General features: G+C 28.8%; 1 protein-coding gene across 1 annotated transcript in view; it reads right to left on the minus strand.

The window, feature by feature from the left end:
- Positions 1-119: 119 nt before the first annotated feature.
- The window catches only part of LOC105262427 (cysteine-rich motor neuron 1 protein), a 156,175-nt gene continuing 143,833 nt past the window's right edge, over positions 120-12,461 (minus strand). Inside the window, exon 6 of the mRNA XM_059124186.1 lies at positions 120-1,208. Coding sequence (XP_058980169.1) covers positions 1,190-1,208 — 19 coding nt within the window. The 3' untranslated portion in view covers positions 120-1,189. The remainder of the gene's footprint in view (positions 1,209-12,461) is intronic.

The following is a 12,461-nucleotide window of genomic DNA, read 5'->3' on the forward strand; positions in this document are numbered from 1 at the left end:
ATAAAATAAAAAATAAACAAAATAAATAAAATGAAAAAATAAATAAAATAAATAAAATAAATAAAATAAATAAAATAAATAAATAAATAAAATAAATAAAATAAAAAAAAAATCTTTGGGTTTGCAAGCTGGAAAAGTTTGGCTGAGTTTTCATTTCAAGTTAATAGAGCCAGGAGCTTTATTCGGTTTGACATGGAAAGCTTAGTGGATTTTGAAGTTTTCCATAAAATATTGCATATTCGGTATGGCAGAAATCAATTCAGTTTTCTATTAATTTGTGTTTTTTTTCTGGAGTATACTTTTGGGCGTTTTTCTGTGTTTGTGTGTTTTTTTTTGTTTCATCTGAACAGCTTATTACTATTGTCTTCATTATTTGCTGCAAAGTTACATGTCTTTAAATACAGTTCCGGTTTTTATCATATTTTTGTTTTCTCTGTAAAATTCAAATACAAATTTCAAAAAATTAAAAAAAAAATAATCAAAAACAAGCCTGGTTCAAAGCTTCATGGCAATGAATTATTTTGATATTTGTCATTTTGTTTGTAAATACATAATACTAATTTATATATATTTCTTTTATATGTATATATGTATAAATAATTGTATACATGTTTATTTATTTGATTTCGTTTATATTTTTTTATTTTTGGTATTTTTTTTTAATTTCAACATTTATATCTTTACATTATTTAATGGGATTTAATAAATATTTCTCAACTTTTTTATAAAAAGCTTTGTTTTTCTCAAGTTTCGTTTTCGTATTCTTTTTTACCTCTGGGGGGGCTTAAGTGTTTTTGAAGCTTTCAAAAACACCTGACTTTTGTTTATGTTAACACTAATACATCAATATTTATTTATTTGTTTTTTTTTTCTGTTTGCTAGTACTAAGCTTTCTGTTATTATTATTCTCTTTTGTTTGTTGTTGTTGGGGGTTTTCTCTATACAATACATTTATACAAAATGGAAAAGTTGTTGTTTTTTTTTTGCTTGGTTTCTATTTTGCCTATCCTTTTAAATACATTCAAGTTTCATTGTTAGGAGTTGTTGTTGTATTATTTAGTTATTTTTTGTTGTTGTTTTTGTAAGGGTGGTCATTTATTGTTGCTTATTTGTTGTTGTTTTCCAGTTTTCATTGTGTGTATGTCTGTGTTGCAGCTTTTGAGCAAAAGCTTTGAAGAAACTTCAAGCATTAGTCAAAGTCATTGTCACTGGAAAGAGAATAGAAGAAAAAGAAGCAATTATTAGATTAAGTTTTTTTCTTAAGGAACCAAAGAGATTTTTTTTAACTTTTAAAAAATTTAAAAAAATATTAGGAGTTCTCTAAAAAAATTTTTGGGTTTTTTCAATAATATTTGTCATTAAGTACTCCTCACGACGTAGATATTTTTTTAACATTTTTTTGCAGAATTTTTTGTCAAAGCCATATCAAGCATGGATTTTAAAAAAATAATTATTTTTTAGTACTATTAGAAGTGGTTTTAAAGTAGATTTTCTAAATATTTTTTCGTGTATCCACTGAAGTTCGATTTTTTGTAAAAAAAGTATTTCATGTAGCCTTAGTAAGGCGTTTTTTCTTATTAAAGGACATTTTTACGGACGTTGTGTTTTTCAGATTTTTCAAGAATTTTTTTTTCAAGTCTTTAACAAACATGTATTTTTATTTTTTTTAATAGCCCCCAGATTTTTAAGACTCCTTAGACGTAGATATTTCAAATAATATTTTTCAAATACATCAAAAAATTTACAATTTCAAAGACCCTATAAAAGTGAATTGAAAAAATTTTCAAGGATATAATTTTTTTTTATTAATTTTTTTAAAAATAATATTTTTAAGAACTAATAGTCCTTGCCAACGAATGTGAATTTAAAGAATCGAATGAACTTTTATTTTGACATTAAGAACGTGTTTTATGGTGTTTTCCAAAAAAAAAAAAAAAAAAAATATTGTCTCTTTAGATCAAATCCCTTTATCCGTCTGGCTGATATTGGAAAGGAATATCCGATTTATTATCAAACTCAGATTGAGTTCAGAGAAGGGAAATTTCAGTCCACTTTCAATCAATAAAATCAATATGAAATTTGAGGATTACTATTCCTGGGGTTTTAAAAAAATATTCTATCAACTGTCGTGGACTTTATAAAAAAAATATTTTTTGAAACATTCATCAATCATAGATTTTATTTTTTCAACAATGCACAAGTCGTGGATTTTAAAAAAAACATATTTTTTCAATAACATCATTCGTGGATTTTAAATTTTTTTGACAATTCCTCAATTGTGGATTTAAAAAAAAATATATATATATTTTTTTTGAAGCATTCATCAATCATAGATTTTATTTTTTTCCAACAATGCACAAATCGTGGATTTTAAAAAAGATATTTTTTTTCAACAATATCAATGGTAGATTTTAATTTTTTTTCGACAATTCCTCAAGGGTGGACTTAAAAAAATATATTTTTCAACAATTTATCAGTCGTGGGTTAAAACAAGAGTATTTTTTTAACAATTCATCAATCGTAAATTTAAAAAAATATATTTTTTCAACAAATTTAAGAATCGTGGTTTAAAAAAAATAAAATATTTTTTTGTTTTTTCAACAATTCCAAAATTGCGGATTTTTTTCAACAATTCGGAAGTTTTTGAAAAACTTTTTTTTAACAATTTACCAGTCGTGGATTTTATAAAAAATTATTATTGGAACAATTCATCAATCATGGATTTTGATTTTTTCAACAATTCACAAATCGTGGACTTTATAAAAAAATATTTTTTCAACAATTCATCAATTATGGACTTTCATTAATCGTAGAATTTAAAAAAATATTTTTTACAATTCTTCAATCGTAGATTAATTAAAAAATAATTTTTTCAACAATTCATCTATTGAGGATTTTATAAAAAACATAATTTTTCATCAATCGTGGGTTTTATGAAAAAAGAAAATATTTTTTAACAATTCTTCAATCGTGGATTTTGTAAAAAATAAATATTTTTGAACAATTAAAAAATTATGGATTCAATTTTTTAAAAATTCACAAATCGTGGATTTTATATTTTTTTCAACAATTCCTCGATCGTGGATTTTATAAAAAATATTTTTTCAACAATTCATCAATTGTGGATTTTTTAAGAAATATTTTTCAGCAATTCATCAATCGTGGATTTTATAAAAAAATATATATTTTTGAATAATTAAAAAATTTTGGATTCCATTTTTTTTTAAAAATTCACAAATCGTGGATTTTATAGTTTTTTTCAACAATTCATCAATTGTGGTTCTTATAAATTACTTTTTCAACAATTCCTCAATTGTGGACTTTATAAAAAATATTTTTTCAACAATTCATCAATCGTGGAATTTTTATTAAAAATATTTTTCAACAATTTATTAATCGAAGAATTAAAAAAAATATTTTTTTACAATTCTTCAATTGGGGATTTTATAAAAAAATATATATTTTTCCAACAATTCATCATTTGTGGTTTTTATAATTTTTGTCAACAATTCCTCAATTGTGGACTTTATGAAATATATTTTTTCAACAATTCATCAATCGTGAATTTTTTAATAAAAATATTTCTCAACAATTTTGGATTATATAAAATATATATTTTTTGAACAATTCAATTTGTGGATTAAAAAAAAATAATAATTGTTTTTCAACAACATCAATTGTGGATTTTATAAAAAAAGAAAATATTTTTCGATAATTCATCAATCGTGGATTTTTAATTTTTTTTCGACAACTCCTCAATCGTGAATTTTATAAAAAATATTTTTTTCAACAATACATCAGTCGAGGGTTAAAAAATAAGAATTTTTTTTTCAACAATTCATCAATCGTAGATTTAAAAAAAGTATTTTTTCAACAAATTGAACAATTTTGGTTTTTGAAAAAAAAAATTAAAAAAAATGTTTAACTATTCTAAAATTGCGGACTTTATTTTTTCAACAATTCAGAAATATTGGATTTTTGAAAAACTTTTTTTTAACATGAAAAAATTTTATGAAAATATATTTTTTGAACAATTGGAAATGGATATTATTTTGTCAACCATACACAAATCGTAGATTTTAAAAAAATATTTTTTTAACAATTCATCAATCGTGGATTTTATAAAAAAAAAATAAAAATCATTATTCGTGGATTTAAAAAAAAAATTAACAATTCACTAATCGTGGATTTTCAAAAAAAATATTTGTTCGACAATTCATCAGCCGTGAATGTTATTTTTTCAATTTTTTCAACAATTCCGCAATTGTGGATTTTATAAAAAAATGTATATTAAATATAAAAATATAAATTTTTACAACAATTCATTAATTGAGGATTTTTGAAAAAATTCAACAATTCATAATTCGTGGAGCTTAAAATTTTTTTTTTCAATAATTCTTCAATCGTGTATTTTATATTCAAGAATTCATCAATTGGGAATTTTATAAAAAAGAATATTTTTCAACAATTCATTAATTGGGGATTTTATAAAAAAATAAATTCATCAATCGTATATTTTTATAAAAAAAAAAAAATCTCTGTCTCGGATTTCTTAAAAAAATATTTTTTCAAACAATGAATCGTGGAATTTAAAAAATATTTTTAACAATTCTTCAATCGTAGATTTAATTAAAAAATATTTTTTCCATCAATTCATCAACCGTGGGTTTTATTAGAAAATAAAAAAATATTTTAAAATTTAAAAAAAAATAATTTTTTCAACAATTCACCGAATGTTTATTTTATAAAAAAATAAATTCATCAACCGTGGATTTTATAAAAAAAAAACCTCTCTGTCGTGGATTTCATGAATGGACAATTCATGAATCGTGGAATTTAAAAAAATATTTTTTAACAATTCTTGAATCGTAGATTTAATTAAAAAATATTTTTTCAATAATTCATCAATAAAAAAAATACAAGATATTTTAAAATATGAAAAAAATTCAACAATTCACCAAATGGGGATTTTATAAAAAAAAATAAATTCATCAATTGTGGATTTTATAAAAAAATATATAAAAATTCCTCTGTCGTGGATTTCTTAAAAAAATATTTTTTCAACAATCGCGGATTTAAAAAAAATATATTTTTTAATAATTCCTTAACCGTGGTATTCAGTTTTTCAACATTTCATCAACAGTGGATTTTATTTTTCATTAAATGTAGATTTTAGAAAAATGTATTTTATGTTTCATTTTTCTAACCTTTTTTAAAAAAAATGAGGTTAGAAACGAAATTTTCAAGCTTACCGAGAAATTTTTAAAAAAATTTTTAATAAAAAAAAAATCAAAAATTCAAATTTAAACACAGATTTTTAAATTTTTTATAATAATTATAAAATAATTTTTTACTTCCCCGCCAATTTATATTCTTTTTTCCTATTTTTCCAGAATTAATATTTCAACTCTTCATTCTTTGTGATTATTATAGCCATTTAATTATGTGGTCTTATGTCCATTCTCCTTCTTCGATTTCTTTTTTGCCTCCACCCTTTCTTAGCTCAACATTTAGTGGCAATCAAATTAATCAAACAAAGCCCCGTGGAAGAAGGTCAAGATGAACAGATTTTCCAACTACTGATTTATGTTTGGCTAAGGACTTCAGTGACTCTTTACGACTTTCTTGCCTGCTTCGAGAAGACCATTGAGTTTTTCTATGCGTTCTCTTTCTTTTTCTCCTTTGGTATTTGTCCATCTTCATGTGCGTGTTCAGTTTTTTTATTTGTCAAAGGACTATTTTATGGCTTGACTGCCCTCCTCCATAGATATCATTATTTCAAGAGCCTGATATCCTTTTGCCATGACGATGATGATGATATAAATAAATATTTATTTTACATAATTCCATTAAGAGAACGTTTATTTTTCTTCGCTTCCAACATTTTCACAATTTTCTTATTCTTTACCATTTTTTCTTTTTCTTGAAATAAAAAGCCCATTTAATGGCCGTAAATTTGAAAAAGATTCATTTAATTAAAAAAATACTTCATACCACTTGTTGTTGTTTTTTAATATACCTTTGATAGGCCCAATGGGCCCATTACTTCATCGTTACCTAATTGTGTGCGTTTCCCTCTACTCCTTCGCCTACATTTTGTTTACTTTTTCTGCCATTAATTCCTAAAAGGCTTAAAGCCATAATGACCCGAATAGAGGAAGAAAAAACCAAAATCCAAGGTTATAATTTTAATTAATTTTCTTAAGAAATGTTGTCGGCGTCGTTGACGTCTTCCTTTAACTTTCATTTCATTTTTGGCCATTTTCCAGAAACCCCACAAAAGCCACAAGGACAAGAAGCATTTGATGGTGATTAATTAAAATTGCCCCCAAAAATTTGATTGCAAATATTTTCCTCATTTGTTTGGCTAACATGTGTGTGTGTGTGTGTGCCTGAGTGTGTGTGAACGTGTGAATAGCAAATTAATGGCCCAATAAAATTTCTAGAAAATTTTCCAACCTATCGATGATGAAATCATTTGAGGGGGTTAGAAACACACAGACCATCAAATTCAAGAAATCATCGATTATGGCAAACACCAGCCAGCGACAATAGGCAAATTGGATTTTAAAGGAAATATATTTTCAAGGACCTCAGAATTTACAAACGTGGATATTTTGAGAAATATTTTCAACAAGGAACCTAGGATACTCAAACGAGATTTTGTTTCAATAAATTTTTTTCAATTAGCTTAGGATCCACATAGGTGAATATTTTAAATACAAAGTTCTAAAGGACCTTAGGATCCACAAGTATGGATGTTTTTAAAGAATATTATTTCAAGGATATTGGGATCCACAAACGTGGATTTTTTAAATAAAATTTTTTAGGGACATTGCGATCCACAAACTGGGATTTTTTAAAATAAATTTTTTTAAGGATCTTAGTATCCACACATGTGGTTTTTTTAAGAATCTTGGGATCCACAAACGTGGATTTTTTAAAGAATATTTTTTCAAGGATCTTGGGATCCACAAACATGGATTTTTTACAAAATATTTTTTCAAGGATCTTGGGATCCACAAACGTGGATTTTTTAAAGAATATTTTTATTCAAGAATCTTGGATTCCACAAATATGGATTTTTTTAAGAATATTTTTTCAAGGATCTTGGGATCCACAAACGTGGATTTTTAAAATAAACGCAAATATTTAATATAAACTTTTTTTTATGATCCATAAACTTGGATTTTTTAAGGAATATTAGTTTAAAGATCTTAGAATCCACAAACGTGGAGTGTTTTAATAACAAATTGTTTCAAGGACCTTAGGATCCACAAACCTGGACTTTTTAAAAATATTTTTTTCGACGGATCTTTGGTTCCACATAATTGTTTTCTTTTTAATAATATTTCTTAAGGACCCTAGAATTTACAAACACGATTTTTTTAATAACAAATTGTTTCCAGAACCCTAGAATCCACAAACGCGGATTTTTTAGCGAATATTATTTCACGGATATTAGAATCCACAAACGTGTTTTTTTTAAATAAACAAACATTTCTTTTAGGAATTTTAGAATCCACAAACCTAGACTTTTTAAGAATATTTTTTCTTGAACCTTTGGGCCATAGGGCCACAGTCTTCACAAACGTGAATATTTCAAGGACCTTAGGATACACCAACGTGATTTTTTTTATAAAAAATGTTTCAAGGACGCTTGGATCCACAAACGTGGTTTTTTTAAAGAATATTTTTTCAGAATACACAAACGTGGACTTTAAATATTTTTTTGTTCAGAATCCACAAACGTGGACTTAAAATATTTTTTGTGTCCAGAATCCACAAACGTGGACTTTAATTTTTTTTTTTTGTCCAGAATCCACAAAAAAAATTCTTAAAGGAATTTTGGGATCCACAAACCTGGACTTTTTAAGAATATTTTTTTTTCTGACCCTAGAATCCAAAAACCAGGATTTTTTAAGTAATTTTTTTTCAGAATCCACAAACGCGAATTTTTCATACGTGTATTTTTAAAATGCAATTTTTTCAAACGTGGATTTTTTAAGAAAATTTGTTGTAGAACCCACTAACAAGGATTTTTTAAATACATATTTTTCAGAGTTCATAAATGTGGATTTTTTAAATAATTTTTTTTTCAGAATCCACAAACGTGGATTTTTCAAATATTTTTTTTCAGAATCCACAGAAATTGAGTTTTTAAATAAAGTTTTTTTCAGAACCCACAAAAAAAACTCTTTAAGGAATTTTGGGGTCCACAAACCTGGACCTTTTTAAGAATATTTTTTTGCCGACACTAGGATCCACAAATGTGGATTTTTTAAATACGTTTTTTTCACTATCCACAAACGTGGATTTTTTAAAAAAATATTTTTTCACAATACACACATATCGGGATTTTTTAAATAATTTTTTTATTTCATATTTTTTTCACAATCCACAAACGTGGGTCTATTCCATATTTTTTTTAGAATCCACAAACTATGGTTTTTAAAGAAATGTTTTTCAGAATTCACAAATGTGGATTTCTTAAATATTTTTCTTTAGAATCCACAAACTTGGATATTTTAATGTTTTTTCAGAATCCAGCATAGATTAGGGTCACAAAACAAATTGACCACATTTTTGTCCTTTATTTTCTAAATCACCCAGTCGCAAAATATTTGTAATTGCTAAGTCCTCCAAACATTTTTTGGTTTTTTTTTTAATTAAAACCCAAGGACTCTCAAATCCATTAACAACAACAAATAGAAACATTTTTGATTTTGTTTACATCCTTTTTTTTGGTCTTCCACATGACCATGCAACTGCGCTGGCCAACATATTTTTCATGCACAACCACAGCTGGTCGGTCCTGCGATAGGGGCCATTAACATTTCAAACCATTAATGGGTTCAATTAAGAGTGCTGCCAAATCAAATAAGTAAATAACGGAATTAAGTGACAAAACAAAATGGTCAGGGGAACAACAACAACAACGGCTACAACACCAATAAAATGGATTTAGAAAATAATTGGAAAAAGCTTTTGGGAGGATATTCGGCAAGTGAAATACACACAAAAGAAAGGCTTTCAAATCCGTTGCTATAGCTCGAAGTCCTTTCACAGGACTGAGATCCTTTACAGGATGTCTGTGGCTAGAAGATTTTCCTAATGTACCCTCCACTGGCCTTATACAGCTAGAAGAACTACCACTAACTTTCTTTAGCTAGAAGGCTGTCCAGTGGTCTTTTGTGAGAACTTCCACATATCATCGACATTCCTTCTATGAATAGAGGACCCTCCACAAGTTTTTAGTCATTTAAGGCTAGAAGACCATATTTTATAGCCAGTGAAGGTCTTTACTGGTCTCATACAGCTAGAAGAACTTCCGCAAGCCTTCTATAGTTAGAATGCTGTCCAGTGCATAGAGGACCCTCTTCTAAGAATAGAGGACCCTCCACAAGTTTTTAGTCATTTAAGGCTAGAAGACCACATTTTATAGCTGGAAAGACCTTCACTAATCTTACACAGCTAGAAGAACTTCCACAAGCCTTCTTTAGCTAGAATGCTGTCCAGTGGTATTCTGTAAGAACTTCCACATATCTTCTACAGGTAATATACCATTCACATTCCTTCTAAGAATAGAGGACCCCTTCACAAGTTTTTAGTCATTTAAGGCTAGAAGACCATATTTTATAGCTGGAAAGACCTTCACTGGTCTCATACAGCTAGAAGAACTTCCGCAAGCCTTCTATAGTTAGAATGCTGGTCTTCTGTAAGAACTTCCACATATCTTCTATCATTCCTTCTATGAATAGAGGACCCTCCACAAGTTTTTAGTCATTTAAGGCTAGAAGACCATATTTTATAGCTGGAAAGACCTTCACTGGCCTCATACAGCTAGAAGAATTTCCACAAGACTTCTTTAGCTAGAATGCTGGCCAGTGGCCTTCTATAAGAACTTCCACATATCTTCTGTAGGTAATCCACATTCCTTCTATGAATAGAGGACACTCCACAGGTTTTTAGAAAATTATTAAAAAATTTAAATTTACACAGATTATCGAGAACTGGACTACCTTCCCCAGGTAAGGGGGACTGCCTTACACAAACCTCCAGCTAGAAGACCTTCAACGCATCTTCTATAGATAAAAAAAATTGTCCACATATCTACTATTATAACTAGAATGCCATCCTCAGCTCATTTGTAGGTCTCTATGGACTGCGGACCTATATCAGTTGATCATATGTTGTTGTTGTTTTTTTTTTAATTTCCGATTTTTCTCATTACATCGCCTGTTTTTAATTCCACTTGTTTAATTAAATGGTTTGTTTGGCATTGTAAAACAAAAAATTCTTGGAAAAATATTCCGCTTTTTTCGCATTCAAAACAATATCAATCACCAGCACTTGAGTGCATTCCGATTTGTAAAACTACAACAAAACAACAACAACACAAGGCCATTTTAAGTGCAAACTTTTTTAAATTAAAAACGCAATTGCCGGAAGAATGCCACCCACCCGGCCAGATGATTTGGACGTCATTGCAATGTGACTGCAACACGCAGGCATTGATTTCAAGGTGAAATGCTTGAAACAAGTGTGGCATGAGGCCATGTGTTGAGATATGTAATTAATGGCAGGGTGGATAAAAAAAATATATACGAAATTATATTATTTTTTTAAGAAAAAATTTCAAGGGCCATAATTTCAATAAATTATCCAGGTTTTAAAATTTGAAGAATTTCTTCTTTAAGCCTTGCCTCTGAATATGAACTAGTTATATTCACATAGACATGGATATTTCTTTTCTATATCCTCAGCCATATGGCTAGGTAGGGTATACAGGGTGAGATGAAAAAAAAACTGCAATCGACTTCAGACTGCTCTCATTTCTAAGCCACTCGTCCGACAGCTGTTAAATTTATTCCAGAGACAGCTCATTATATTGTTTACAAGCCGGACAAAGGCATTTTGGTGAGAATCTTCCAGAGAAAAAGTTATTGGCGATGGAATTCAGGCGGGATAGTGTGATTTCTTTTTATTTGGCTGGAGAACCGCAAGTGGCTATCGTTAGAGCACTCCAGCATTTAAATGTGAATAAATCTTTTGTGTCTCGTAGCATCGCTCGTTACCGTGATACTGGTCGCTTAGCCCGACGTCAAGGACGTGAACGAAAGAAAACAGCAGAAAATGCTTCGAAATGAAAAGAAGCGACTTGATCGAAACCCACGTTGCAGTGGCCGAAAAATGGCTCGTGAGTATCGCAATATTCCATTCGGAAACATTGAAAAATGAGCTCGGGGTAAAGCCATTGAAATTCCAAAAAGAGCAAGAACTTACACCGCAACAGAAAGAAAATAGACTCAAAAGAGCTTAAGAGTTGCTTCGCTTGGCCGAAAGTGATGAACTGCCGAATTTGGGTTTCTCCGATGAGAAAACATTCGTTGTCCAGCAGATTGTAAACAAAAAAAAAATGATGCCAAAGAGGTCAGCTGAAAATATGTACCTTCGGTTGGCCACCAGAACTCAAGCGCCTGCCGTGGTGATGGTATGGACCGCCGTAACAGCCGATGGTCGCTCTTCGCTCGTATTAATCGACCGTGGCATCAGTATAAATGCCATCAGAATATTTTAGCGAAAATATTCTGGAGGGTGCATAAAAGCCTTGGGCACGCAAACATTTTGGTCACAGACCTTGAACATTCCCACAAGACTGAGCACCATCGCACTCAGCACGCGGCACCCAAGAATTGTTACAAAATGAGGTTCCTCGCTTCATTTCCAGCGAACAACAGGGCCACCAAAATCTCCGGATACCAATTCGTTGCACTATTGTGTCGGGAGTATTTTAGAAAGCCAGGTTGGCACTAAAAAATATCAAAGTGTCGATCACCTCAAGCAAGAGCTTCGCCTGCAGAACAACATTCGGACATCGTGGGAACATAAACAAGCAAAAAGGTTTTGCCAACAGCCTTTTATGGGGGAGGTACCAGAAGCGTAAAATATGTTCCTTAAAAAAATCAACGTTTGTGGATCCTAATATCCTGGAAAAAAAAATATTTTTAAGAAAATCCATGTTTGTGGATTCTATGGACCTTGAAAAAATTATATTTAAAAACTCAAAGTTTGTGGATCCTAAGGACCTTGAAAAATGTTTATTTGAATAAATCCACCTTTGTGGATCCTAAGGATCTTCAAAAAAATTTTTTTTAACAAATCCACGATTGTAAGTTATGAGTTTCTTGAAAAATTGTTATTTGACCAAAACCAAGTTTGTATATCCCAAGGATATAAAAAAAATATTTTATTTGGACAAATCATTGTTTGTCAATTATGAGTTCATTTAAAAAATTGTATTTAAAAAAAAATCCACGTTTCTGGATCCTAAGATTTTGAAGATTTTTTTTTTTTTTTTTAAATGCATGTTTGTGAATCCTAAAGTCCTTGGAAAAATTTTATTCATCATAAGGACCTAGAAAAAATTTTATTTAAAAACAAGTAAAAAAACATTAAGT

This window comes from Musca domestica, unplaced genomic scaffold, assembly GCF_030504385.1.
Source record: "Musca domestica strain aabys unplaced genomic scaffold, Musca_domestica.polishedcontigs.V.1.1 27, whole genome shotgun sequence".
Lineage (NCBI taxonomy): Eukaryota > Metazoa > Arthropoda > Insecta > Diptera > Muscidae > Musca > Musca domestica.